General features: G+C 65.9%; 1 protein-coding gene across 5 annotated transcripts; it reads right to left on the bottom strand.

Moving 5' to 3' along the window:
• Window positions 1-2,061: 2,061 nt before the first annotated feature.
• ASPG (asparaginase) lies at window positions 2,062-27,123 on the bottom strand. 5 transcript variants are annotated; one of them, XM_053889895.1, is made up of 16 exons: window positions 26,912-27,123; window positions 20,519-20,627; window positions 19,729-19,840; window positions 17,349-17,474; window positions 16,968-17,051; window positions 15,991-16,117; window positions 12,009-12,121; window positions 9,748-9,930; window positions 9,537-9,650; window positions 8,865-8,981; window positions 7,677-7,772; window positions 7,268-7,431; window positions 5,196-5,282; window positions 3,200-3,299; window positions 2,846-2,935; window positions 2,062-2,579 (listed from the first exon to the last, which is right to left on the bottom strand). In XM_053889895.1, the coding sequence occupies exons 1-16, from the start codon at window positions 26,991-26,993 to the stop codon at window positions 2,358-2,360; spliced, it is 1,926 nt and encodes a 641-aa protein (XP_053745870.1). In that variant the 5' UTR covers window positions 26,994-27,123; the 3' UTR covers window positions 2,062-2,357. The 5 variants fall into 5 exon arrangements, 4 of the variants coding, with proteins under 4 accessions (XP_053745870.1, XP_053745871.1, XP_019289765.1 ...); XM_053889896.1 differs by having other exon boundaries at window positions 15,991-16,099; XM_019434220.2 differs by having other exon boundaries at window positions 2,495-2,601; window positions 2,855-2,935.
• Window positions 27,124-27,361: the final 238 nt, after the last annotated feature.

Below are 27,361 nucleotides of genomic sequence, written 5' to 3'. Positions count from 1 at the left end.
GGGGGCACCTTCAAGAGGTGAGGAGGCTGCCCCAGTGCCAGGCGGGTCCACAGCCCGGTGTGCCAGCGCGCAACCTGAGCGCAGGACCGGGCCTTAGTTTCTTCAGCTGTGAAAGGGGAGGGAAGACAAGCCCGTGCCCTTCCGGCGGCGTGGTGGGGACGTAATCAGCTAGCACATGGCGGAAGGTGACCCTCCCCTGCCATCCCCGAGTGGCCACTCCAGCTCACACGGTGCATGTTCGGACCCAGGGGACAGGCCCTTTGCTGCCCTGTTGCTACTGGGTGATTGTCGGAGGAGCTGACTACAGATCCAGACCAGCCTCTTCCCAGGGACACAAAATGGCCCTGAGGAAGTTTCCAGGCATGCGCCTGTGACTTTCCACAGCTTTCCGAGACACACACGCCCAGCCCGGGGGCCGCTCCTCGTGGGGCTCTGCGTCCCACAGCTGTGTGCAGGGGCCCAAGAACCGGGGGCCTGTCCCCACCACCTGCCCTCGGCCGGGGGGGTGGAACGCGCTGTTCCCTCTGCCTGGCTGGCAGAGGCTTCTCACCTGTCATCAGTGAGCCACCTGGGGAAGAGCCAGGCCAACATGTGCTCTCCCTGGGACACCCAGGACAGTGGGAGCGTCCACACCGGCAGGTTAGGGGGACGCTTCGCCACTGCCAGGTGGGGGAGGGTGCGGCCCTCACGGCCTGGGGCTCCTCGGGGTCTGAGGGAAGGGCGGGGTGCCGAGGGCTGTGAGCAAGCAGGGCCCAAGGGACGGCTGCTTCCAGTGAATTGCTGTGCCCTGGAGGCAGAGAAGACACGGAGGGGCGCTGCCCCAAGGGACCTGAGAGGCAGCCTCCCCCAGGCTTGTGTCCCACTGTCCCACCCCGCCCCCACCCCGGCAGGACAGCAGGTGCTCCTGACATCAAGCCCCCAGCTCCCTTCTTCCCCCACACCCCACTCTCGCGGCCTCCATCAGGGTGTGGGGCAAAGGCTCCTCGGGACCGGCCACGCTCAGGTGGTGTTACCTGGTTGTGCAAGGCCCGGGCACACCCGTGTCTGGGCGAGAATCTGGAAGGCCGCCAGCCAAGGTGCCAGCCCGGGCCTGGGAACCAGGCTGAGAAGCCTGGGGGTGCGGGTGGAGCCTCCCCCAGCCCGGCCCACCTGGGAGAGGCCCCAGCTGCACGGTGGGTGCCAAGGGTGAGCTCTTTGGGGTCACGCTTTTGCCCAATATCTACAGGGCACATGCCCTCAGGCTGGGCCCGGCTCTCCCAAGCCCCCAACCCAGGGGCCAGACGGATGGACGGGCAGACGGGAATCCTCAAGTGGGCCTTTAAAGAGCTTCCAAGGTGGTGGAGAACCTGGATGGAGGTATCTCCTCCCCCCTCCCCCTTCTCCCCGCCCCCGTGCTCCTCATGCTCAGCAAGGACGGGTCAGGCCTGGGCCTGAGGGGGCCCTTGCCCCACTGGGCCGCTTATAACTTGGACAGAGAACCAGCCAGGGGTCCAAACACCTGATTTCACTCCCAGCCGGGCCTCCCACGAGACTTGTGGCTGACCACCGGCCCTGGAGGGCCACACCCACCTGCCCGAGGCGGCACGGTCACCCAGGCTGTGGCGACTAGGCAGGGTCGCCAGGGCGCGGGTCACCCTCTCAGGCCTCCCTGGGCAGGGGCTGTGGGCACACTGGGCTGGACTGAACCTTGAGGAGCAGCCAGACAGACCGGGAGGGGCCGGGAGGACTAGAGAGACAGTTGGGTCGGTCCGGTCTGGTCCGGTCGGTCCGCACAAGGGGAGTCGGGCAGAGGCAGGTATGAGTGGGGGCTGCTGGGAGCAGGGGCGTCAAGTGTCAAGAAGGAGAAGGAGCAGACAGACCGAGGAGATGGGGCAGAGGTCGTCTGGAGAAGTTGCAGCCTGAACAGTAATCTGGAGGAGGAGGCAGGACAGCGGGGGAGGGCCGGCCGGGCGTCCCTCACCCCGGGGGGGGCTGAAGACACGGCCCTTTGACCCAGAGCCCGGGGCGCGACTCCCCACACACATACCCACAGTCCTAGGACCCAGAAGGACGCGCTGGAGCTGGGGTCTGGGGACCGAGGGAGGTCCCCAGAGAGACTTTATTGCCGCTCTGCCCAACCGAGACCTTTAGGCTGTGTGCGAAACAGAGTGGGGAGAGTCCCAGCAGTGGGGGTACGTCACAGAGTCGTGGGGTGGCGTCCCTCCAGCAGGCCACAACAGGAAGGAATGGCTTGTTCAGCGGCAAGGCAGCTTCAGGTTAGACACCAGGCAGCACTGCCTGAAAACCGGAGGTCTCTTGAGACCTCTTCCCTGGGCACAGGCGGTGTGTGGGGGCAGGACAGACGGACAAGTCCTTTCCTAGGGAGGGACCCAAGGACCTGAGCAAACCCAGCCAGACTTGAGAGTCTTCTGGAGGGCCAGATGACGGAGTGGGGGGATGGGGTGTGAGGTAGGAGGCAGGTGGGAGCCTCCCGCCCAGTGGGGTGGGGCAGGGTGGGCAGGACACGCAGTAGAGGGGTCTGAGGTCCCCTCCAGGCTCCGGGAACCTCTTGGCCATGGCCGGGGCCCTCCGGTGCTCTGGTAGGGTGCATCACAGAGTGGCCTGACAAGACAGAATACAGGAGGTCTGAGGTTGACCCTTCCTACGGGAAGCCCTCCCGGATTGCACCCTTCAGGCGCTTTTTGGCTCCCCCTACACAGCGTGTGCCCCACCTACAGAAACAGCTCCGCAGGCCTAAGTGACTTTGACCCATCTCAGCTTCCTCTGGCTCGGTCCCCAGGACTGGCCCTCAGACATAGGGGGCCACAGTCCAGCGGGGGAGCCTTCGGTCCTGTGTGGGGCAGAGGGAACTTACTGGGCCTGGGGCCTGGACAGCAGCCCCACCCTGGAGGTTCTGCAGAAAGGTCACCACTTCCAGGTTTCCAGCTGCTTCTGCCTACAGGAGGGTGCACGTGGGGGCGGGGCTGCCTCAGGGACACTGACCAGCAGCCTGGCCCCTGACCACCCACCTGGATGTCTTCCCTGGCTCTTCCCACCCACACCCGTGACTCCTTGTCCCCACAGCTCCGGGGCCAGGGACCAGGAGAGCAGGAGTCTGGACATCGGGTGGGGGGAAGAGGGGGAGCCAGGGGAGCTGTCAGGAAGTCTTCCTGGAGGAGGTGGCCTAGGAGAGGGCAGTGGGGGCACTGGTGGCACTCACAACAAGCAGGGCACTGCGCCCGTCATAGCCTGGGCAAGCCAGGTCAGCCCCCGCCCGCCACCATGACTGCAGGCCTTCGAGGTCCGCCCTGGAAGCCAGCCTGGAAGAGGGAGCAGAGGAGGGGGTGCCGTCAGGACCCCAGGCGCCTTTACAAAGCCAGTCCCCAAACAGCTGACCCAGCGGCCAGGGCAGGAGGGCAACGGTGCGGGGCTCCCTGGGGGCCGGCCAGGGGCCTGCGGTCTGGTTTCACCCAGAGGGGGTGACTGTGGCTCAGGTGGAGGGCGCACGCAGGCGCACCCTCACACAAGTGTGCATGCGCGTGCACACGTGCCCCACGTGCGTGCCAGTTTCATGTTTCACAACACCGCTCTCCCTGGGCGGGGTCCGCAGAGGCAGGAGGGAAGTCTGCGCAAGCCCAGTGGCGCAGGGAGACACGTGGGAGACCCTCGGGTGGCCTGGACCTGCGTGGCGGAGCAGGTGCCCCTGGGGGAGGGACCTGGGCCCACCTGCTCTGAAGAAGAAGGAGGGGCCCTCGCCGGGGTCCTCCCCTCCATCCTCACCCTCCCCCCCGCCTCAGGGGAGCCCACTCCCCACCCGGGGGCCGAGCCGGAAAGGGACCGAACGCCAGGTGTGCTGGCCCGGGGCAGGGGGTGCTGCGGGGGGAGGCCTATCCCCCCAAGGGGCCTCAGGGACGCCCCCCTAGTCGGGAGACAGCAGCAGCAGCCTCAGCAGGCGCTGAGCTATTTCTGGGGTGAATCACGCCGGGTGGCAGCACCAGGCCCTCCCGGACCTGTCGCCAGCCTCCCACAGGCTTGTCTCTCGGAAGGGCCCTCAAACGCAGCCAAGCAGCTCAGGCTGGACAAGCCCACCGCCAGGTCCGGGACGCTCGGTTTCGCCACTTGTCAATGGAGCCATCAAGGCCCACCTGGCCGTGCAACCCTGAACCAAGTCACCCCAGAAGTCCCTGCAGGGCCACGGCCAGCGGTTGTGAGCGGGCCCCTCCCTTGCTAGGTCCTAACAGACCCATCCCATCTGAGAGCTCACCTTGTCCCTGTCACCTGAGGAGGAAAGGGTCTGGGTTGTCCCCCCACCCCCACCCCCGGGGACACAAGATCAGAGCAGGAGAGCCTGAGGCCGGGCTCAGACCCAGAGGGGCCTGTCCACCCCACCCCACATCTAGGACTGGGGCCCCCAGGGTCGAGGGGGTGGGGGAGGCGCTGGCTGGTGGGGACGAGAGGCCCAGAGCCTCGGGGCCTTCTTGTGAGCAGAGAGCTCACCCACGCCTCACTCCCGGCCGGCCGTTCAGCCAGAGACCCCACTGTCAACACCCACTCCCCAGGCTCGGGGGCTCTGACATTCAGGGCTGTGGACCTAGGCTGCCTCCGACACCCCCAAACCTGGCTACCACCAGTGCCCCGGCCTGGCCTCCTGGACAAGCCTCTCCTGTCCTCTGCCTGTCTCTCTCCACTCCCCACCTGGGCTCTCAGCCCCAGCCTGGGGAGCTGACAGGTGGCACCGAGTGACCCAGTGCCGGTGAGGCTGTGACAGCAGCACCGCTGGGAGGGGGTGCCCGCGGACGCAGGAAGGAGCTGAGCTCGGCAGCCCTGGGCCTGGCCTGCACCCCGCCCACCACCAACACCCTCCCCGGAGACCTCCGGGGCCCCCGCTCCCCTGTGCCCCAGTATCCCCAGGCCTGCCTTGGTGTCACTCGGGGCACCTGTGAGGTCAGAGCCATGTTAGCGACTGGCTGCAGTGTGCCCGGGCTGGACAGCCACCAGCCCCGTGGTTAGTTTACCAGTGACAGGGACTGGGTCCCACCACCGTGCGCCCGCACTGGAGCCGATCCATGGTGGGGGTGGGGGTGGGGGGGACGGAGACTCATGAGACCTGTCACCCAGCCCAAAGGGGGATCAACCCCCAACCCTCAGGGTGGGTCTCCTCTTCGGAAGCCCCCCACCCGGCCTACCAGCCCTCCCTGCATCCTCGCAGCCCTCACCTGCACAGCTCGGTCCCTGCGTCCTCTAGCTCCTGGGGGGACAGGCAGGCCCCAGCTGCCCGCAGTAGCCCAATGATATCCTGATGCCTGCCACGAGAAAGAGTGTGCTGACCACCCACCTGCCCAGGCAGCCTCTGCTCAAGCACGGCAGTGCCTCACCCACCCCTAGCCCCAGCCCGGGCCCCCAACCAGGGCCACCATCCCCAGCCCCAGCCGGGGCCCCCCAGCCAGGGCCACCGCCCCCCGACCCTGGCCCCGGGCCAATGCAATGCCCCACCACTCATCCAGGTACCTTCCCAGGACATCTCGGGTCTGCGGGGTGGGGCCAGGTCTGAGTCCCCCCCCCCCATCTCACCCCATGTTGGAGGGTCCGTCGGCCCTGACTGAGCAGCTCCTCCCCTTGCATCATGAGGCCCCTGCCATGGTCTCCCTCAGCCCGTCCTAAGGGCCCAACGCACCCCTGTGAATACCTGGGGACAGCCGGGCCCCGCTACATGCACCCGTCCCAGCCAGGGTTGCGCCTGGGGAAACTGAGTCAATCGGGCCTGCACTCTGCCCTTGGAGGTAGGGTGTCAGTGAGACACTAGGGGGTAAATATGAACAGTAGGGCCCCAGAGCAAGGCCCCAGTGTCTGTGGGCTCCCCGAGGCCGACCGGCCTGGGCCAAGCCTGGAGCCAGCCACTGGGTGTGCGTGGGACATGGGGGTGAGAGGTGGGGTAGGGCCAGGGCGGGGGCGTGGGGGGGGGGGGGGCTGGGGCCACGGGCGGGCAAGGCAAAGGAACAGGACGAGCGGAGGCTGGCTCTCACAGCAGAAGTGCTGACCAGGCCCCTTGCCCCACAGTGTCTGTGTCCTATAAATGGCATGGTCACCCCACTTTTAGGAAGCCTGGGGAGGAGGGTGGGGCCCCCCAGGCCTTGCCCTCCCCGCCCTGAAGAGCCCTCTAGAGCACAACAGGTCTGGGAGCGAGGCCAGAGAGTGAGGCCGGGAGACCGGTTTGGGGGGGCTGTTGTGCCAGGGGCGGGGGGCGGGGCAGGGACAGTGAGCTCATCACCATCCACCCACACCCAGCCGGATCGCCCCGGCCCCTCACCCCCATCCTGGGAACCCCCCCGTGCCTCATGCTCACAAGAGTCTGGTAAAGAGGGTGCTACGCATCATTCCCCTCACCGAGGGTCACATGCCCACCCCAGGGCTCACACGGCTGGGGCACGCAGGACTTGACCTGGACAGTGTGGCGACCCCAGGCCCACACACCCTCAGCGTCTCTCCGGGAGGCTCACCAGCACTCCCCACACACACCACAAAATAACCCAGGATCCGGTCGGCCAAGTGCCCGTAGGGAGAAATCCCCCAGGAGAAGTTACGGGTCTGGGCTGGGGGGTCTGGGGACTGCTACAGACACCAGATAAAACAACAAAAGATGAAAAATGAGGGCTGTGACCCCTGCCCCCAGACACACACACACACACACACACACACACACACACACACACACACCACACACACAGCCAGGCCAGGACCCCTCCCTTTAAAAAATCAGAGCTGTTGGGTGGGGCCAGCCTGGGGGACATCTTCCCTACCTTGCTGGCTGAGCCTGTCCCCCGAGGGCACCTGTGCCCATCCCAGCCTAACATCTGGCACTAAGTAGCCTGCTTTATGTCTATGACATGCACGTGCTGGGCCGGCGGCTTCTCCCCTTTCCCACCCTCCAGCCCCACAGGCGTGTGTGGATGACGGCAAATACGCATTCAACCCCTTGAGCTTTGTCCGTGAGCATTTTTCTTTCCTAGAAACTCTGCACCAGGGTCTTGCTGCGCCTGCCTGGCTGAGCTTAGAGGTCACCTCCTCCAGGAAGCCCTCCCTGACCACCCTGCCCGTTCAGTCCTCCCTGTCTGGGCCCAAGCATGGTCCCTGCTAGTACCTGCCAGGCTTGGGGGGTGTAGGGAGGGGGCAGCGAGGCTCCAGGAAGCAGGTGTCCTCAGCTCTGCCGGGGAAGCTGTGTCACCACAGGCAACAGGGCAGCCCTGTGTAAGCCAGCTGTGCCCAGGTCCGCCCCACATGGCCCAGGTACCTGCCCTTCACCGCCAGCAGCAGCGGGCTCAGTCCATCTTCATCCCGGGTGCTCACACCCACCCCTCTCTGCAGCAGCATGGTGACCACCTCGCGGTGGCCTCCCCGGGCAGCCGCGTGCAGAGGGGTCTGACCGTTAAAGTTCTCTTGGCTCAGGTCACTGCCCTGGGTGAGGCAAGGGCACGTCACCCACTGAGGGAGCGCTGGGCAGGGGCGGGGAGGGGACGGGAGGGTCGGGGTGCACCCCGGGACTGGGGCCTGGCACGGCCACCGGCACGCCCTGTAGCGGCAGTAAGGTCCCACCAGCTGGCTGCCCAGCGTGGCAGAGCAGGGCCCCAGGGAAAGGCGGCCCTGCGTCCCCCGGGGCCCGGCGTGGTGGGGCTGCTCCCTGAGGCGGTGGGGGGCCTCACCAGCTCCACAAGTGCCTGCAGCACGTCCAGGTCGCCCGCATGGGCCGCAGCACAGGCCAGGCCAGGCGTCAGAGCTTCCCGCACTGCAGCGGCCTCCTGGGTAGAGGACAGCGGCACCCTGGGACCTCGCCTCTCCCTGGAAAGGAAGGCCCTACTCCACACGTGGGCAGAGCTCCTTCAGGCTGCCTGCCCCCAGCACCGGGAATGCTGTGGGGCATCTAGGGGCTCCCCAGGATGCCAGAGGGCCGGGAAGCCCAGCAGAGACCCCGCAGGCCGCCTCACACCCAGCCCGGCACCCTCGGCAGGGCCCGACCACAAAGCGACCGTATCTCTCGAGCTATTAAGCCCGACACAGCCGCCCTGGTGACAGGCCACACACATCCCGGCCTCTGACCACGGCCTGCCCTGGGCAAGTGGCAGTGAGCACGGCCAGAGCTGTCCATCACAGACCCACCCACCTCCACTCTGAGAGGGGAAACTGTCACACGCGGGGTGACCCCGGGTTGCAGTGCTGCTGTCCGTGAGCTCCCATGCCAGGCCTGGACATCTCGGGCAGAGCGGGGTGTGAGGTGGGGCACCAGGAGGCCCCCAGCACCCCTGTGGGTCTGACCCGGCCTGAACCCCAAACTCTAGACCCGGAAGTATGAGCTCAGCTCCCCTGCCCCTTCCAGGTCCAGGCCCCCGGGCTGGGAAGGTGAAGAGGAGCTTCAAGGTGCTGTACCTGACAGGTGCGGCTGTGGGGCCTCGGCCCCGGTGCTCAGAGCCCAGCCAACCCCGCAGCAGGCGCCCCCTCCGTCCAGCACCCAGGACAGCGCGCCCGCCTTGACTCAGGCCTGCCGCTTCTCAGGCAGCCCTGCACCCGGGGCCAGCGGGGGCCGTCAGCAGGCCCGGTCCAGCCGAGCTTGGCCCCACTGTGTGATGGGGCCACGTTTTGCCCACCATCCACATCACCAAGACTCCGCTAAACCGTCCCGGCCCCTTCCCACGGCAGCTCCTTGCCTGAATCCTCGCAAATCCTCCCCACCACGGACCCTAGCCCTCCACCTGGGTCCCAAACCACACCATGCCTGGTGGTTTTCTGCTCATGTGCTGGCATGATGGGGGCCACGGCTGGTGCCTGGCGTGTCCAGAGGCGACCCGCAGCTCAGGCCCCCATGCCACACCCCCCACACACACACTGGCCAATACCTGGCTCAGACTGAGGAGCTGGGCGACCCCCCGGCCCAGCGTGCTACAAGTCAGCGAGGGCTGGTGCTCATCCCCCGAGGGCAGCGTCACCTCCCCCCGGAGGTCCCTGGCCAGCAGCTGGAGGAGGAGAACACAGAGAGCCAGGAATGCCCTGTGGCAGGCAGACCACTGGCCCAGGCACCCCTGGGGCACGTGGCGAGGGCTGTCCTGGGCCTGCAACTCCTCAGTCCAGGCTGTACCCCTTAGGCCTGAGCTCAAGCCCCGCCAGGTCCCCACGGGCCGACCCCAGCCTCCATTCCATTAGCTCAGGGTCTCCCAAGGACCCCATCCCCCACCCCCTGCACCGTGGTCACCACCCAGGCTGGCTGTGTCTGAGGTCCCCCTGGGAAGAGTGGGGGACGAGGGGATGTCCTGGGAGCGGTTTGAGGAGCCTTGGCCAGACCGAGGCTCCCCGAGAGAGTGGAAGAACACGTTGTCTGGGCTTGGGGTTGGCAAGGGGTGGAGGGAGCCCAGGCCTCAGAGCTGGTGTTTCCCCACCACGGGGAGGCCCCGCATCCCTGCCCCCTCCCGACCCAGGCACACAACCCACTGGGCTGGGCCCTCAGCAGCCCTGACACAGGTCCCCATGCCCCCCAGCCCAGGGGGGAACTGTGCCCAAAGCCGAGGGTACACCTGTTTCCTGCTGTCCAGGCTCAGCCCCGGCTGGCCCAGCACGTAGGACAGCTTGGCCATGGCAGCTTCCGACGTCATGTCGAAGCCCGAGACGATGCCAGCTCCCGCCACGGCCTGTGGGGAAGGGGGCACGAGCAGGAAGGGGGGTGCCGCTCACCCTGTGCCCTCGGGCCCATCCCCTCCCCCTCCAGCCCTCCATCCCGGCCCCCACCATGCCGGCTGCGTAGCCAGAGGTCACGGTGCCCTGAAGGCAGTGTGTGCAGTTGACGATGAGGAGCCCTCGCTCGGTGGCGGCCCGGAACTCCCGCAGCAGGTCCGGCTTGGTGGGCCCGTTCCCGCAGCCGAACGTCTCCATGACCACGCCCCTCAGGGGGGGCTGCAGGAAGGCCCGAACCTGCGGGGCCGGGAAGGGACGGGGACGGCCTTGGCCTCTTGCTCCGGCAACAGGAGCCCACAGGCTTGTCCTGCACCTTCAGCTATGTCAGGGACGTCCGGGCTCTGAGCAGGCCACATGGAGAGCCATGAGGGTCTGCTCCCCACCACGCCCTCCCAAGGAAAGGCCTTGTCCCCCGTTAAGTGTTTAAGGCTGCGGGTGGTGCGGCGACAATCCGAACGCCCCCTCCAGCGCGCCCCCAGCCTCGCCAACCCTCTATCCAACCCCTTATACCTGAAACATAGCAGGGGCTGCTCCCAGCAAGCCTGTGCCCTGCAGCTAAACACACATGCAGGGCCCCCAACGAGCCCCCGCACTTCCTGCTTGGCCGCCAGGCCCACTGGCCTGGGGACAGTACTTCTGTGCAAGCATCCACCCCTCTGGCTGTGTCCCCTGTCAGAGCCCTGACCCCTCATCAGAAAGGCTGAGTCCAGCTCCCTCTGCTTCTCCAGGTAGAGGTCAGAGGTGACTGCACCCTGTCCCTGGTAGACACCGGGAATGGGGAGGCGACGGCCGAGACGCACCGCAGGAAGCAGGCCCCGCCCCGATGGCCCAGCTGCCCCCAGCAAGCAAAGCCCCCGGGGCCCTTTCCCCTGCACAAGCCTCACCCAGCTTTGTGGGGTGGGGGCAGGGCTGGGGAGCCAGCTCCATGGCCCTTCATTCCCCCAGCTATGGTGAGTTCTAGGAATCTCAGAGCCCCAGCACGATTCTCCCTGAAGGGTCCTGTGTGGCTCAGCCCCATTGAACCTGGCAGCCTCGGACAGTGACACACAGATACTACAAATGCGAGACCCACCCAGGCCCGCACCTGTCCCCTGGGGACAGTCCCTCATGTGGGCCCCTCCCCCCCCCCCCCCCACTCCCCGCAGGTCCAGCCCGACCGCCAGTGTCAGCTCCTGAGCTCCTGGGACAGCCCTCATTTTCGAGACCAACCGTAGGAGGAGCAGGCTCCAGCCCAGGAGGCCACGAGGCCCAGCCCCAGGGCCTCGAACTGCCTCCTACTCTGAGGGTCTCTGCCCTTCAGAGGGGCCTGGGGAGAAAGGACCCTCGCGGACCCTTGGGCTGCGGGTGACACAGAGCACAGCGGTGGCAGGACGGTGGGGGGCACATACACGGGGCCGGGCCCCGCTTCTGGTTGTAGGACAGGGGTCCTGGTGCGCGTGGCCTGCACACCCTGGCTCCCCACAACAGCTTCCAGCACCATCTCTGGTCCAGTCTCGGGGAGGCCACCTGAGCTACAAGCCCCGCCCCCCCATCTTTCCTACCGGATCTTTCACAGCACTGAGTACATGTCCCACGTACTGTGGGACGCTGTCCTAGGCCAGGCCCGGGACCAGCATGGGGGACACATGGTGGGAAGACCATCCCGTCTGTCCCCAGTGCCTTTGAGGGGGTCAGGTACCGGTTCACAGACTGTGAGCGACCCAGAGCCCAGGACACTAGCACCCACCAGGCCATCCTGTGTGCGGGAACGTACCCGCGAAGCCGCATCTGCCCACGGTGCCCGGCTGGTCACAGCACTGAGCCCAGCACCCACACCCCGGCTCATGGCCCTGCGATGCCCAGAGGTACCTTCAGCTCAGACACCCTATGGGGTGGGCCACGTGGCATCTGAGCCCAATTCACAAGTCAGGCCGCAGTCAGGCGCCGTGTCTACCCCAGTGGCAGCTGGTGGCCGAGGGGTCATGAGCAGGGAGCACACGGAGGACAGGGCAGAGCGGCCACAGGAGGAGCAGTCTTAGGGCCACGCCCCCCCCCCCCCCCCCCCCACGCCGGCCCTGCAGGAACCCGGGCCACGGGCCACGAGTCCACAGGCATCCACGCGGTCAAGCCCGCGTTGCAAATGAGGGAAGACCGGGCCCCGAAGCCCCAGCGGAAGAGGCAAGGGAGGGGTGCAGGTCTCGGGGACACATGCAGCTTCAGCACGCCAAGGGGCCTGCGTGCCCGGGCCCGCGGCGGGGTGGGGGACGGGAAGGGGCGGGGCAGGACACAGGATGCGGGGGAGTGCGGAGGGCGTGCAGGGCTGGGCGGGTCCCTACCAGGGCAGCGGGGATCCCGGGGTAGAGACGCAGCAGCCCCACGTCACGCTCCACGCTGCTGTGCACCACCAGCCGCTCCTTCCCTCGGACCTTCCGCACCAGCTCCCGGTTGACTGTGAGGGCAGAGGTACACGTGTGGGACCGCTGGGCCACCGGACAGCCGACACCCCCGCACGCACTCGGCCCTAGCAACGCCCACGGTGCGTTCAGCCCCTCAGGCCCTCCGTGTTGCCCGGCCTCGCTCTGGGTGTCTCCAGAGCCCCGCCCTCTCGCCGCCACCCTGCCCTGCCCTGCCCTGCCCCCCCTCCCGAGGCAACTCCTGCCGGCCCTCAGCTCACTCTTAGGACGGGTGCAGCCCCAGCCTGTGCCGGCTCTGCAGTGGCTCGGAGTCCGGGGCACAAAGGAGGACCCCCGGGGAACGGAGACTGCCTGAGTCTGGCAGGGAAGGTGGAGGAGAGGCGTTCCAGCCAGGGGGAACGGCGTGCGCAAAGGCCAGGAAGCACAACATCCATGACAGAGCTGACGAACCAGAAACGGTTTGTTGTCCTGGACGCCAGGAGGAGTCGGCCCGGTCCTCTGACCAGCCAGCCTCACCTGTGCCTCGCTGGGCACCCACCTCGCCCACAGCTCAGCGAGTCAAGGAAGGAAGGAATGAGTGAACCAGTAAACGAGTCTCCTGGGCCCCCCACCTTTGGGGACAGAAAGCCTCCATCTGAGGCCCAACGCCCCAGGCCCTGTAGAAAGTGGGGGGCAGATATTCGGGGTCCGTGCCCCTTTCACCCACCACACAGAGGAGCTGCCCAGAAGGCCCGTCTCCCTGCCGGTCCGAAGTCACTGCTCTGCCAGGACCAAGCTGGCAGATGCCTCCCAAACCCGGGGGGGTACAGGGAGGGGCTGGGCAGCAGGACCAGCCTTTCTTTGAGCCCTCAGGAGCCCCACACCCAGCACAGGACCCCGTTCTCTCAAGTCCTCGGCACAAGACGGCGCGATCTGGGCGGAGGCGTCGATGCCCACTGGCACAGACTGTGATTACAGCCTCTCTGAGGTAGCAGGCATCACGGAGACCCCCGAGTCCAGCACAGGGAAACCGAGGCCCAGAGTGGGCAAGGGCCACCAAGGCTGCTCATCCAGTCAGGTCCGGAGCCAGGACGAGAATGGCGGGAGGGGTGCGCCCAGGACCCTGGCCCAGGGCTCCTCCCTACGCCCCCGCCCGCGTGGGGGTGTAAGCCTGCACGCCCCCTGCTGTTTCCACCAGACCAATTCATGTGTGATAATAAACCAGGGAACATTCCGGACACATGCTGCCCTCTCCCGATGCGTCAAAGGGGGTGTGGGGGGATGGGCAGCAGGAGGGGGCCCGTGGCATCAATCAGCAGTGAGAGACGCCCTTTAATTTAGGGCCGAGCGCCCCAGCTGGACGAGCAGATAAGCTGGTGGGGGGGTAGGAGCGCTGCCACCGCCCAGGAGTTATGGCTGCAAAGGGGGCTTTATGGAGACAAAGAGAGCCCACGCCCCCTCCCTGCACGGCTGGACCATGCCCGCAAGAGCCCGCGGGGCCCCAAGTCCTTCTTCCCCCAGCGGAGCCGAGGGAGGAGGGCGGGGTGGTATCCATGTAGCATGAGGGGCACCGTGACAGTGCCACCTCGCCACGCAGACCTCTGACAGTCTCCCCGCACAGGAGGGCCCTGGGCTCTGCTGTCCCCGCAGCTGGTGGGAGGGTCACCATCACATGCCCCTCTTGACCCCCAAGCCCTGCCTGTAATGGCCTCACAGAGGGAAGTAAAAACACAAGGGAAAGTCCAGGCTGGGCTGGGGTCGTCCTCCAGCTCCCCAACAGGAGGGGGGGGGTAGCCCCTGACAGCCCAGGCGTCATCGGCCCCCCCGCCCCCCCCCCGCAGTCCTGCCTGCCACATCCTGGGCAGAACCTGGTGTTTCTCAACACCGGCTGCCGGAACGGGCCTGGGGCAGGTGGGGGCAGAGGCTCTCACGCTCTGCACGGGCACCCTGGCCAGCGGGAAACAATCTTGGCGGGGTCATGGGCCTGGGGCGCCGGGGTGGCCTCTGCCCTGCGCCCACCAAGCTGCCAGGCCAGGCCTGCCTCAGCGTGCTCCGTGCCCTGAGGCCTGCCTGGGCCTGGTGCGGCACAGACAGAGCCCTGCCGTCCCGGGTGAAGTCCTCCAGGCCTGCCAACAGGGTGCGTCCCCGGAAGTCCCCCTCCTGAGCCCCAGATGAAGTGTGACTCAGTCCCCAGCAGGGAGCCGGGCCTGCAGAGCTGGCGGCCCACTCCTGGTGCCCATGCCTTCCTTCCCCAGCTGGCCAGCACGGGGGCAGGAGGGGCTGAGCACCCACCGCGGCCAGGAAGCTGATCTGTCCTCCAGGATCAGTATGCGTGCCACCTCCTCCGGGGAGCCCTCCTGACCGCTCAGTGAGCAAGCGGCCCCCCGCCTGGCTCCCGGCGCCCTGGGAGTGCCGCACGTACCTCACATCTGCTCACGTGTTCTGTCTCGTGACCCCTGGAGGGTGCTCGGGGAAGTGGAGGGTGGGCGGGGGGAGAGGGTGCAGGGTAAGACCACCAGAATGGGACTCAGGGCTTGGCTGAGCCGACACCTCCCTCCGCGGGCCTCTCCACCTCGGTTTCCTCCCCCGTGGCCCCCTGCTGCCCGGCAGAGAACCCGGGGGACAGCCAGGTCGTGGCCATCGCCATGCTGGGATCCCCACTCTGTGTGTCCTGTTGGGATCCAGAGGCACTGGCGGCTTCCAGAGTTACGTGACCAGCCTGCCCATCCCAGGAAGGACCCGCTCCCACCATCCGCTCTCCACAGACAGCCCAGCAGCAGCCAGAGCCCCCGCCCACTCCGAGCCTTCATCATCAGCCTTCCCAAAAAGACTCCTGCCCCTACAGCCCCTGCCCGGCCTGGGCCCGGCGCTCCTGAGGCCCTGCCTGTGCTGGGACATTCCAGGAAGCCCCTGTCCCTAGGAAGTCAAGGCTCTGGCCACCCAGAGTCCACTTCCTTCCCTGGTCTCGATCTGCTCACCCTCCTGCGGGCGTGGAGGCCGCTGCACCAGCAGACCCCAGGGCTCTCCCCATGCCAGCCTCCTGGAACCGCCCCTCAGGCCCCGGCGGAGCCCATGTGGGCGAGGAGGCCGCGCTGCCCTCCCAAGGGCCTGCGGTCAGGCAGTCTAACCAGAAGAGCCACCCGGTCCTGCTGGTGCTGGGTCCCCTGCCTCTCAGGCTTCTAAGCCCCAAAGTCCCCCACAGGAGGGCTGGTTCTACCAGGCCCTACAGCACAACTGCCACCACCACGGGGTCTCTAGGACAGGACCCCACAGCTGGTGGGGCGGGGACAGGTGCCCAGGCCCCCCCAGCTCAGTCAGAAGGAGACACAGGGCAGGCCCCCAAGCTGTGCCCACTGTGCTGTGCCCACCATGGACCCGGAGTGGGGACTCCTGGGGACACAGCAGGAGGGCAGACATCCTGGGTGGAGACAGGGCAGCCCTGGGGGTGACTCCCTCTGGGTGAGTGAGGCCAGCCGCCCTTGCTGAGAACAAGGTCAGAGACAGCTCTACACTCAGGGAGAGGCGAGAGTGGGTCAGGGGCTCCCTAGGGGCTGGGCTGCCTGCCAGGCTCAGGAGGCAGAGGACTCCCCTGGAAGTTCCAGGGACGAGGTCACAGCACAGGAACCTTGTCCCGGGGGACCCAGGTGCATGTCAGGGTCACAGACAGACTCCTGGACTCAGGGTCACAGGTCCCCCAAGCCTGCTCCTCCTCTGGTTCAGCCCCCGGCTCCGAGCTGGGGCTCCCTGCCGGCACTCCCCCCTTCGTGGCCCACGCAGGCCCCCCTCTCTGAGTGGCCCCCGACTTTGCAGCCCAGGGCAGCAGGGGGACTGTCTGGGGCCCCAGACACGGTTTCCCGCCCAGCTCCAGGCATGAAACCCCGGGCGGGAGCCCTCACGGGATGGCCCTGCTCGCCGCCCAGCTTACGTATGACGTCAGCGCCCACAACGGCCAGAGGGGGCAGGTTGGGGGAGCAGAAGGCCGCAAACCTGCGCGAGTCCACCTTGGTCACTCGGTTGCCCCGAAACAGCTGATTCTGGAAGAACAGGCAGACCTGTGGGGGAGGCGAGAGGCAGCGGCTCAGCGCTGGGGAGCCCCAGGGCCCTCCGGCCTCCCCCCTGCCATCAGCGGAGCACCCACTGAGGACAGGTTGCAGATGTCGATTGCGGCTGCTGCCCTCCCTGCCGCCCATCCCTCAGGGCCTGGGGAGAGCCAGGCAGGGAGCTGGCCACCCGAGGGCCCTGCCGCCCCTTACTTCCCACCTGCCCTCTGCCCCCATCCCTGCTTCTCATCCCTGTTCCCCTGGTGAACTCGGCCCACCCCTCACCACAGTGTCCGCGCTCCGGAGCTCAGGGGCTGGGGGGGTCTCGTTCTGCCCCCCACCCCAGCTGCTCTAGGGCTGTTCCCCTGGGGGAGGGAGGGAGGCACAGCGGTAGGGAGACAACGTGAACCGTGCTTCGGTGAAGCGCCCTCCCCCTGGCACAGGGTCCCCTGCAGTGCTAGGGGGTCTCATAAGGTCTCCCCGTGCTGCCGTGTGGAGAAAGAATGCTGAGCAGGGAAAGCCAGCTCCACAGCTATACTGTGTACAACCTCCTTTTACAGAAACTTACACGTAAACACACATAACGTGAACACGCGTAACACGTAACCCGGAAGAGAACACAGCACGCTGTTAACAGCAGCGTCTCTGGGAAGTAAGACATGGGTGGCTTTGTTCCCTTCTGCTTTCTTTATTTTCCGGGTTTTTCTACGGTGACGGTGTATGCCACTTGTAAGGCAAAAGACACATCTTCAAACCCTGGCTGACGGCTCACCTGCATGTCCTACCTGAGTGCCAACCACAGCCCCCACCTGCCCCCTGCAGCCCACGCCCCCTGCAGCCCACGCCAGGGAGGGAAGGGTACCTCAGGGATCACGTACTGGCCGGCCATGAGCAGGGCCCCCAGCAGGTTCTCACGGCCATCATTCCATAGGGCATGGATGGGCACCTGGGGGGAGGCCGGAGATGGGCTGAGACTCACGCAATACCAGAGGGAAGAATGAAGGGGGGGACAAAGAAAGGGCAGCTGGACGAGGCGGACAGCAGGCCATGGATCCACCCACCCACCCACAGGACCCAGGGCACTGACCAGCCTGGCCGGCCAGAACAGACAGGACAGGCGCTGCCTTGGGGAGCTGCAGGACTAAGCAAGAGGCCCAGGGTGCGGCCTGGGTCCCCCACAGTGCCAACTCCCCCGGTGGCCTCAGGAAGGCCCCCGTGCTCTCCGGTCAGCCCGGGACATTACCTGGGCACCAGTAAGGATGACGGTTTTCTGCAGGTTCTCCAGCACGAAGGACAGGACGGAGGCCGCAAAGGCCATGGTGTCAGTGCCGTGGATGACCACGAACCCGTGGTACTGCCCATAGTGTCTCTGTGGGGGTGCAGCAAGCTTAGGCCGGACTCCTCCCAGGGACAGGCCCCCTCCCGGGGACAGGCAGCTAGCTGGTCTCCCACCCCCTCAGGGAAAAAAAGGAAACGATCCCAAATGCAGAGGGAGGGAATCAGGGAGGCACAGATGGGATCCTGGTCACTTTTGGCCCAGAAGACACTCTCTGGGAAGCAAGCCTCTACCTGGAGTCTCACCCCTCCATGCTCTCCCCCACACCCAGGACAGCTTCCTTTCCTGACACCTCTAATTGCATGAGAGACATGGCCTAGGGGGGAGGGGTCTCTGGACATTCTCCTAGGATAGGAAGGTCCCCTCTGGACTTCCGGCCAGCGTCTCCCCCAGGCGATGCCCAGTCAGGGGTCCCAAGAACACTGGCGAGTTGGAGGACCGCACCAGACTACTGTGTGTGTCAGCACAGTACTCCAGGAGGGCCCCTTGCCGCATGACCACTGCCTCCAGGCAGGGGGCTGTGGGGGTGCGTGAGCCTGCGAGCCCATGGTCCTATAGGAGGGCCAGGCAGGGACACAGCAGTGGGCACAAGGCACATCCGGTGCCGGGAGCTGACAGGTGATCTGGGACGCTGCCTGGAACAGGACCTGGCAGGAAGGCAGGACGCTGGCAGGCAAACGTGGGGAAGGGTCCTTCCAGATACAGGCGTGCTGGCCACCTCTGAGAGGACATCCTCAGGCCACCACCTAGAGGGCAGCCAAGGCCGGCCCTAAGAGGGTGGCTGGCCCGGGCTATGGTCGCAAGGGCACAGTTCTGGGAACCAGAGGGTCCAGTCCCTCCTGAAGGGACCCTGATCAAGCCAGGCTGGCCCTGGAACCGTGGTTGCTGAACCATGTGGCGGGCTGGGGCACCCTCTGCTGGCCACACAGGGCACTGCCACAGGCAGGCCCTGAAGGCCCTTTGAGTCTGCATGTGGCCGGACACTGCAGCCAGGACAGCAAAGTGGTCAGGCCCCAACCAGAGGACAGTGCTGACCACAAGCCAGGGTAGCTGCCCCGGACTATGGCCACAGACACACCCATTGGCAGCCAGTGGCCCCGTTCATGGACGCAAGGACCAGGCCCAGGACCACAGTGTCCTGCTCACAGTGAAAGGGGATGCAGCCCAGGGAGCTGCTCTCCCCGCAGGACTAAAGAACACAAGCGTGTGACTGGGGCCAGGCCCCAGCAGCAGGGAAGGGGAGCCTGTGTGATGAGCCTCTGAGGCTTAAGGGAGACGGGTGAGAATTGGGCCTGGAGGAGGTGGGGTGGGGTGGCAGGGCCCCCCAGGGAGGCAGTCAGGCCAAAGGGCCAGGCTTGTGCAGGAGCGGGGGCTGGTGATGATGAGGAGACTGGGCAGAACAGAGAGGAAAGCTGATGGAGGGGCGCTCTGGCAGCAGGTCCAAGGGGTCACCACGTGATGCTGTAAACCACAAGACCTGCACGGGGTTCTGAGCTTTTTACGGGCTCCAAATCCACTAAAGTCCCAACTCCAGGGTGGGCTTGGGTAGGGTGAACAGAGAAGGGTGGGCCAGACATGCAGCCTGCCAACCTTCAGGGAAGCATCGTGCATCCCAGCCTAGGATACTAACTCAGACAAACCTATTACAGGAACACACTAGGGCTGCTGTCCAGACCATTTCCTCACCAGGAAAGTGGACATGGCCCTCGCTGCCTATCCTCTGCCTGCACGTGGGAAAGGGCTCAAGGCCTTGCAGCTGAGATGCGACCCAAGGATCCAGCACTTTCCTGAAGCTGCCATTCCCAGACGTTCCAGGGTCTCAGACCAGGCAGGTGGACTCCCATCCCCACACACCTCAGGGGAGTGCCTCCGCAGCATTGGCTCCTCCCCGGCCCACGAGCCCCGCCCATAACCCCAGCCCTGCCCACACCCCAGTCAAGTCCACACCCAACCCTGCCCACACTTTCAGTCCCGCCCATACACATGTGTAGCCACGCCTACACATCCCCAGCCCCGCCCACACTCTCAGCCCTACTCTCACAGCCCCTCCCAGTACAGTCCCACCCATGCTCCCAGCCCCGCCCATACATGTAGCCCCGCCCACAGTTCCAGTCCCACCCACACTCAGCCCTGCCCAGTACACGCAACACCGCCCACAATCCCAGCCCCACCTTCGTACAGCCCCACCCACATTCCCTCCCAGTATACACAGCCTCACCTACCTAGTCAGCCACGCCCACAAACAGCCCCGCCCACACCACTAGTCCCGCCCACACTCCCCAACTACCTCGATGGTCTGGGCAATCTGAACCCACTCGGTGATAGTCATGTCACTGGAGTCGAAGAGGGGCTGGCACTCCAGTACCGTGTAGATGACCCTCTGGTCAGGGCTGGCGGGCCTGCGGGAGGCAGAACAAGGGCTCCCACTCTGTCCCCTCCTCCCTTGGCCTGCTCTGTTCCCCTCCACCCAGCCAGCCCCCCTCGTCCGCCCCCCCTGCACTGAGGGGCTTCTCAGTAGGCTCTGCATATCCACAATCTCTCAGCAACCTGAATACAGGGCCCAGCCTTCCTTCCACCCAGAGTCCCCAAGAACAGGGACCTTGGTCCTCATGAGGGGTCACGGCTGGGCCGGGACAGGCTGCTCCCCAGCAGTGTCACCTTCCCAGACCCGGCTCTAAGAGGGGGCCCAGGCCTGGTCCTCCATGGGCCAGGAGCGGACCCTGGGAGGACGATCTCTGGCAGGAGGGAGGCCAGTGACCAGGAGGCCGTGAAGGGCACCAGGCAGCCTTGGCCCAGAACTAAGAAACAGAGAGAACTTTGCACTGGGGGCAGGCGGGGGCTACCTGGGGCCAGCCCCTACCTCTCCCGATGGGCTTGGGTCCCCGAGTGGCTAGGCCCAAGGCCTGCAGCCCCCCAAGGCTCACTTGAAAGAGGGCCGCTGGTCGGTGCTAAAGCCATGACACTAGTGACCACAGCCTGCCCCACGGACCCTGCAGGAGCCGTCCCGTCTCAAGATAGGCCCACCCCTACGACAGCAGGCCGTCATCCCTGGCTGGGCCCCAAGGCCCCACACTCACGGCAGCACCAGGGTGTCCTCTGGGAGGCCAAGGGCCCGGGCGTGGTCCTCATCATGGAACATGGGCAGCGTCCTCAAGGCAGCGGCCAGGCCCCTCCCAGGGACGAGCACTGCAGGCAGAACCCAGCGCAGGGGGTGTGGGGTCAGGGGCCAGCAGCCACCACCTGCTCCTGTAACCTCCGGCCCCTCCCTCCTCATCAGGGCACTTACCCAACACGCTGGGGGCCAGGCCAGGGCGGGGGCCAGGCCAGGGCAGGGGTCAGGGGTTTGGGGTAGGGACACAATCCAGGGCCCTGGTGAGATTGGGCAGCCGTTCCAGGTCTGGATGAGACGGCTTCCTCCCGGGGGGCTGGGCAGCCCCCCTCTGGCCACTCCACCCAGGGCCTGCCCCGGCCCACCCCGTCTCCAGGCGACCCCGTGCTCCCAGCTGAGGTTCAGGGGCCCAGGCTGTCCCCCGCCTTCCATCACAATGCAGCACAACGCACCCACGCTTCTCCCCACCACTTGCCAGGTCACCCACACTAACTCCTGCGGGCAGACATGCTGTCTGCTCTGCCTGGAAGTCCTTAGCCCCTCCTCCTTCAAACCCAGTATGTGCTTCGCCCCTGCTCAGGTCACCACCTCCAGGAAGCCCTCCTTGATGTCCAGGCCCTGATGCCCTTCCCACACACTTCCCCAGCGGCCCCTGCTCCCTCACTAGGCTGTGTGACCCCTCCAAAACCCAGAAACATGTCCCATGTCCCAGAAACAGGCATCTGAGGCACTGGGCAGAAATGGCGTTGTGTTTTAGAAAACCCTCAAAGGTCACAGCTGTGTCTGCTAGAAACGACCCCTCGGCAAAGGCTCCCTCTTGTCCCTCCCTGCTCCCTAGCAGCTCCATGACCTTGGACAGGTCAGCTAACTTCTCCGGGCGTCTCCCACACACTTGGACACAGTGACAAGGACAACAGGGTCCCCTTCCTCGAGAAACGCCTTTAGCTGAAACGAGGAAGGAAGACCTTTCAAGACCGGGCGAGTGGTCACTCCTGGACGACACCCTTGCTCTCGGCCTCCGCAGCCCACGGGGCACGTCCAGCCCCCGCTGCCGCTTAGCGGCCTAAAACATCCTGCTGTTCAGGCCTTGAGAAGGCTCCAGCGCCAGCAGGGCTGTGACCTCACTGGCAGTGTCGGGGGACAGTCTGCCCAGGCCCGCTCGGGGTGTCGGCGGAATTCAGCTCCATGCGTGTGCAACTGCTTCTTTGCTGCCTCTCCCACGGGGGTGGTTCTCGCTTCTAGGGGCTTCCCGCGTTCCCGGGCTGGGGCCCCGTGCTCCGTGTCCACAGCCAGCGACGGCTTTAATTCCCATGCTGTGATCTCTCTGACTTGGCCTCTGAGTCATCTCCTCCCTTTAAGGAGCCAGAAAGCTCACTCGCCTCACCCGCGGACACCGTGCCGCTCAGTCCTTCCTGAGAGTCTGTCTCCTCGCCAGGCCGGCGGCCAGCTTCCCGCCGCTGAACGCGAATCTGCTCTTTTCCTGAGGGCCAGCAGCTCAGCATCAGGCCCTGAATCTCCAGCCCAGCACCCTGGGCCCTCTCCTGTCCCTCGTGCCCACTGATGCCCTCCCTCCTGCCCTGCAGCTCCCGGCAGGGGCTGCCCCCCCACCGCGGCCCTCTGAGGGCCGCTCGGGCAGATCGGCTTCCCACGGCCGCGTAGCACATTAGCCCAAACAGGTGGAGAGCGGGCGCAGCACCTCCCTGTCTTCACACGGCATCTGTGGGGCAGAAGCCCGGCCCACCCCACGCTCAGCAGGACCGCACTCCTCGCTCGCTCAGCTTTGCTCAGGCTCCCTCCATGGGCCCACCTTCTACGTGCCAGGCACACTGGCCCCGTGGGTGCTCCTGGATGTTCATGGTGCCATCTCCCCAGCCGGAGAGGGATCCCCAGGGGAGCCCCCGCCCCGCACACGGCCCCAGCAGGGGCTCCACGCACGTTTACCGCAGGAGTAAACAATGCGGGTTAGCTGCTACGGGGCTGCTTGAGGAAACACCACGTCGATGGGGCTCAGGAGACAGAGGGGGACATCAGTGCACGACTGCCCGCCTGGCCACACCCCCAAGATGCCCGAAGCATGACCAGGACACGTGCCTGCCTCCACACAGGTCCAGGCTCACCAGCCCCGCCAGCATCGAGGACAGAACTTCAGAACCCGGGCACGGAGGAGGGCTCACAGCCACCGGGCCACCCAGCCCTGGCGGCCAAGCTCCCCGACCCCACCCTCGGCAGGCTGACAGGCAGCCCCCAAAGGTGCGCATGCCCTCCCCGCGAGAAAGGCAGTCTTTGCAGGTGCGATGGAGTTAAGGGTCTGGAGATGGGGGCACCGCACTGGATTATGCAGGTGGGCCCTAAGTGTGGGAGACGGGACACGCGGAGGAGGCAGCCACGTGAGGACAGGGCAGAGAGCCGCGTGAAGGCGCCGACCGTGAAGACCACGGCGATTCAATCACAGCCAAGGAAGCGGCAAGGACGGACCCTCGCTGCCCCGTGTCGGACGCCTGCCTGTAGCACAGGGGGGCCACCTGCTCGGTCACGTGTTGGAGCAGCCCCAGGACGCTCACAGAGCCACTTTCCACCCCAGCTCCTCGTGGGGGGTGGTGCCAACCTGGGGATCCGCGGACGGGGCGGGGGAGGTGGGGATCCACGTGGTCTGGGTCTCACGGGACGAGCTCATGATGTGGGTGGTCGCCTCCACCCACAGCCAGGCTGTTGCTGGCCGACGGTGAGGCAGGGACCGCTGGGGGCGTCCTGCTGCAGCGGGGTGGGAAGCGGCAGGGCCAGAGGACCCCGAAGGGTGGGACCCTGCTGTTCCCGCCCGGGACTTATGTGAGCGGCACAGGCAACGCTGGCCCAAGAAGAGGCGACGCCCTCCCGGTCTGTTCTCTCTGGGCAAAACCCGCCACGGCACTGTGACACCGAAAGAGCGTGGGAAAACGTGCAGCCAGAAAATGGGGGGAAAGAGCTGAGGGAAAGTCAGGACGTTAATGAACAAAAATCGTGCCTTGGGGTTTTGTGACATCCTTGGCTTTTTCAAACTGGTCATTTGTTATGATTTCCTTACTCGTTCCGAGTAACCATCTGCTCTCACACTGAACTCTAATTTTGTAAATTGTATTCTTTTTCTCAACAAGGGCCCCCGCCCCCCCACCAGGCCCCTATAAAACCAGAAGCAGACCATGCTTCTCAGCTACGGCCAAACCCCTCGTGTCTAAGGGACGGTTTGTCCTCTAGGACTGCGGGTCCCCGGGGAACCACCTATAGCTTCGGCCAGAAAAACGTGAGCGTGTGAAGCTATGCTCAGGGAGGAGGGCCAGGTCGAGTGCTCAGACGCCATGTTGCGGTGACCGAGAGACAGTGGACACCACCCTTATGGGCGACGTTTGGCTGCAGGACCAACTGTGACCCCCACCCCGGGCTGTCCTGGCATGTTCAGATACCCGCCCCCAAAGTTCTGCTCCCCATGCCGTGTCTGCAAGTGCCTGCAAGGGATGCTGGGGCAGGGCGGCACTCAGAGGTCACAGGGGCCTCTGGCTCCCTCAGCCGGACGGGAGGGGCCTCTGGCTTCCTCAGCTGGGTGGGAGGGGCCGCTGATGCTGCTCAGCCTTGGGACCGAGGCCATCATCTGACTCTGCTTTCATGATGCCCCTTGACCTGTGACATCTTTGCTGGACTCAGAGAAGGGATGGGTCCAGGGGTGTCCCAGGCTGCAGCGGCCTCTGCCCTCCGCTCGCCGTCCCGGCCTCTGGCAGGGTTCAGACAAGCGGAGCCGTGTGCCCTGCAGGCCACTGTTCACACCCTCCACAGTGACAATCCAAACAGCTTAGCTGTGGCTGGCCTGCTCCCCTCGCCACCCTCTGCCACTGCCCCGAGGCTGGAGCCCCATCAGCAGTGCCAGGCGAGTTAATCATTGATACTGTCCCGAGTTCAACGACCCCTGCTGGGCTCGGAGAGGGCAGGGGCTGCCCAAGGCCCTCCTAGTGCGGCCTCCAGCCTCCAGGCCTGGCTCCTGCATCCATCCCCATCGTGCCCGTGCCTGTGCCCTGGCCTGGGGGCTGCCCTCGTCCCCGGACACCTTTTCAATCCACACACACGTTTAGGCAAAAAAGTCAGCACAAGATGTGTGTCCCTGAACACTGAAAGCAGGCCTGAGGGCCGTCCCTGATCTCAGGGGGCCAAGGGGTGTATGACAGCAGGGACCAGACCCCATGTCTCTTCCTCTTTCGTCCTCTGGGGTTTAAGCCAAGCCTTCCTGAAGTCGGAGGACTGGGGAAGGAGCAGCCCTCAGCAAGGAGCCGGGAGGCACCACCAAGGCCCCCAGCGGACTAGTCGCCCCAGGCCGGCAGCTGCCTGCTCCCCAGCCGTCGCCTGCCCCGCAGCTCAGGAGACCAGCTTCCTCGCCCCCCAGGACAGGCTGGTGCTTCTGAAGTGCCTTCCGAGTGCAAGAAGGTGTCCGCTGACCTCGCCTTCACCAGACCAGGAGGCCCCAGAGCCAGAGCAGGCTCCAAGGGATTCCGGAAGATTCTTCCCCATCTGTAGCCGACCCCCACACCCTCTTTCCTGAGTCAAGGTCTCTAGTTCACCTTCTGAACATGTGACTTCGCAGCCTCTCCGGCAGAAGCAGCACCCGTGGGAGTGAGCCACAGGGCTGCCTCGGAGGACGGGCAAAGAGGTCAGAGAAAGGCGGGAAAGAGGTCAGAGTCCACCAGTCCATGCAGCCCAGACCCTCAGGAACTACGTGTGAGCTCAAGAGAATCGCAGATGGCCACATGCCAAGCCTGGAGGGGCAGCATCCGGGATGGGCCAGGGTCCCAGACGGTCCGCCCAGGGCAGCTCCCCTCTCTCGGCCCAGCCTCCACCTCCCGGCCCCTCCCGCTCTCTCCCACCTGGGTCCAGGCCCCAGGCCCTCAAGGGAGGCCACAGCCACACGCAGGGTCCCAGCCGTCCAGGTGCCCACGGCCCTACATCCTCTCCCCAGATCACATGCCGCTGCTCGTTTAGTGTCAGCCCCTCTCAATCTTGTGACGGCCGAGGGAACCAGACAGAGCAGCACCCAGCTGGCCAGTGTCACCGGGGGCCTCCAGGCTTCAGAAGTCCACCCATGAACTAACCAGGCAGAGAGGCGGAAGGCACAGCAGCAGAGGGCTGGCTCCTGGCAGCCCAGGGAGGGGCAATTGGCGGGCTGGGTGGACAGCCACGTCCCCGGGGCCTGAGCCCCTACAGGACAGGGCTCTACACAGGCCTGAGTCCTAGAGCCCGGCATGGAGTGGGGCCCCAAGGAATGTGTGAACTGTCTGTGTCACAGATGGAATAACAGGGACAGAGGCTGGAAAAGCTGCTGTTGGAGCCACAAAGAAAGCACCAGTGGGAAGGGGGGACCAGGAGCGGTGGGGGAGGGGATGGGCCGAGGCCGAGGGACCCACCAGGACAAAGGAGATGTTCTGTTAGTCCTGGGGGGCGGGGGGAGGGGCGGGGGCCAGAGTTGGTTGTGACAGGGGAGGGGGCATGGGACGTCTGCTCTGGCCAGGCCCCTGCAGTGGGAGAGGGGGAAAGTGTGGGGGGGGGAGGACACTGCAGGGCCGGGTGAGGGGCTGACCCAGGTGTGAGCACAGACCAGGACTGGAGCAGCAGGGAGGGGCCGCTGGCAGGGAGCCTGGGAGGAAGGGGTCAAGATAGTGCCAGCCCACGGGAAGTGGGACCCCTTAGGGACAGTTAACCCGCAGGCAGCAAGAGAGTGGTAGAGAGGTTCAAAGATGAGGCTGAGGGTTTGTCCCGGGCCCCCTGGGCTCGGCTGGGCATCCCACACGTCACGGGACAAGGAGGAGCCTTTGGGGAAGGTACAGGCAGTGTCCCACTCTCCTGGCCACGCCAGAACATGCCGGATGCTGGTGCACAGCCATCCCCTTCCCACCCCTCCAGGCTCCCCAAGCCAGTCTCCCTGCAGGTGCTCGGCCCAAGCTGATGGTCTGTCCGGGGTCACCCGCGAGCTCCAGCGCCCTGGCCCAGGCCCTCACCCCCCACCTCCAGCAGCAGCCCCTGTCACAGGGGCAAAGACAAAACGCACAACTCCCCAAAGCCACCTCCTGCACCTGAACAGTCCAGAAAGGTGTGATGGGAGGGTTGCCAGGAGCCCTCAAGCTTGAACAACGTTGGGGGAAGGGGTGGGGTCAGGTCACGGCCCCTCACGATCCCTGGGGAGGGCCTGGACTGACACCACAGGGTCTTGTTTGTCCGGAAAGGGGTGAGATAGAAGCCGTGGGCCCTCGGAGACCCCCATGGCTCTGGGCAGAGGGGTGGGAGAGGCCCCGGAGGGCTCCGACCTGGGAGAGGCCACTGGGCACGGGAACGACCCCATTCCACTCACCGCCGCCCTCGATCCGCATGCCGATAGTGCCGCCGGTGTAGATGGCCAGGAGCCTCCGCTCGGGCTCCACCGCGCGTGACATGCCTACCAGGGACCAAAGAACCAAGGGGACTGAGGGCACCAAGGGACGGCGGCGGGTGCACCCAGGGTAGCCGGGAAGGGCTGTGCCTGCGGTGGGGAGACACGGCGAGCTAGGTGTGCGGGTCGGAGGTGGCGGGTCCTGTCCGGGGGCGGGTCCCGTCCAGGGGCTGGGGGTGGGGGGGGCGGGGCCTGAGAGGCCCTGGGCTGTCAGATATCGACCAGTGCAGTGGCCCTGGGTGTTGGAGTGGCTGTGACCTGTGACACACAAGCCACGTGCCTTACGGTTGGCCTAGGGGACCCCCCAGAGCGGAGTGGGGGGCGGGGGGGCGCCCTCCCCTCCCAGGTGGCTCCCACAGACCCCGGTGCTCC

The sequence above is a fragment of the Panthera pardus genome, unplaced genomic scaffold (assembly GCF_024362965.1).
Source record: "Panthera pardus isolate Hobbes unplaced genomic scaffold, ASM2436296v1 HiC_scaffold_24, whole genome shotgun sequence".
In the NCBI taxonomy this organism is placed as follows: domain Eukaryota; kingdom Metazoa; phylum Chordata; class Mammalia; order Carnivora; family Felidae; genus Panthera; species Panthera pardus.
This window is presented reverse-complemented; position numbering and strand designations above follow the sequence as displayed.

Coding starts and splice junctions, on each gene's coding strand:
- ASPG (XM_053889895.1), bottom strand. CDS start 26,993: ATGTCACGCGCGGTGGAGCCCGAGCGGAGGCTCCTGGCCATCTACACC. Junction 7,432..7,676: donor TGCAGGCACTTGTGGAGCTG/GTGAGGCCCCCC, acceptor TGCCTCACCCAG/GGCAGTGACCTGAGCCAAGA. Junction 2,936..3,199: donor GGCGCAGTGCCCTGCTTGTT/GTGAGTGCCACC, acceptor ACCCTCCTGTAG/GCAGAAGCAGCTGGAAACCT.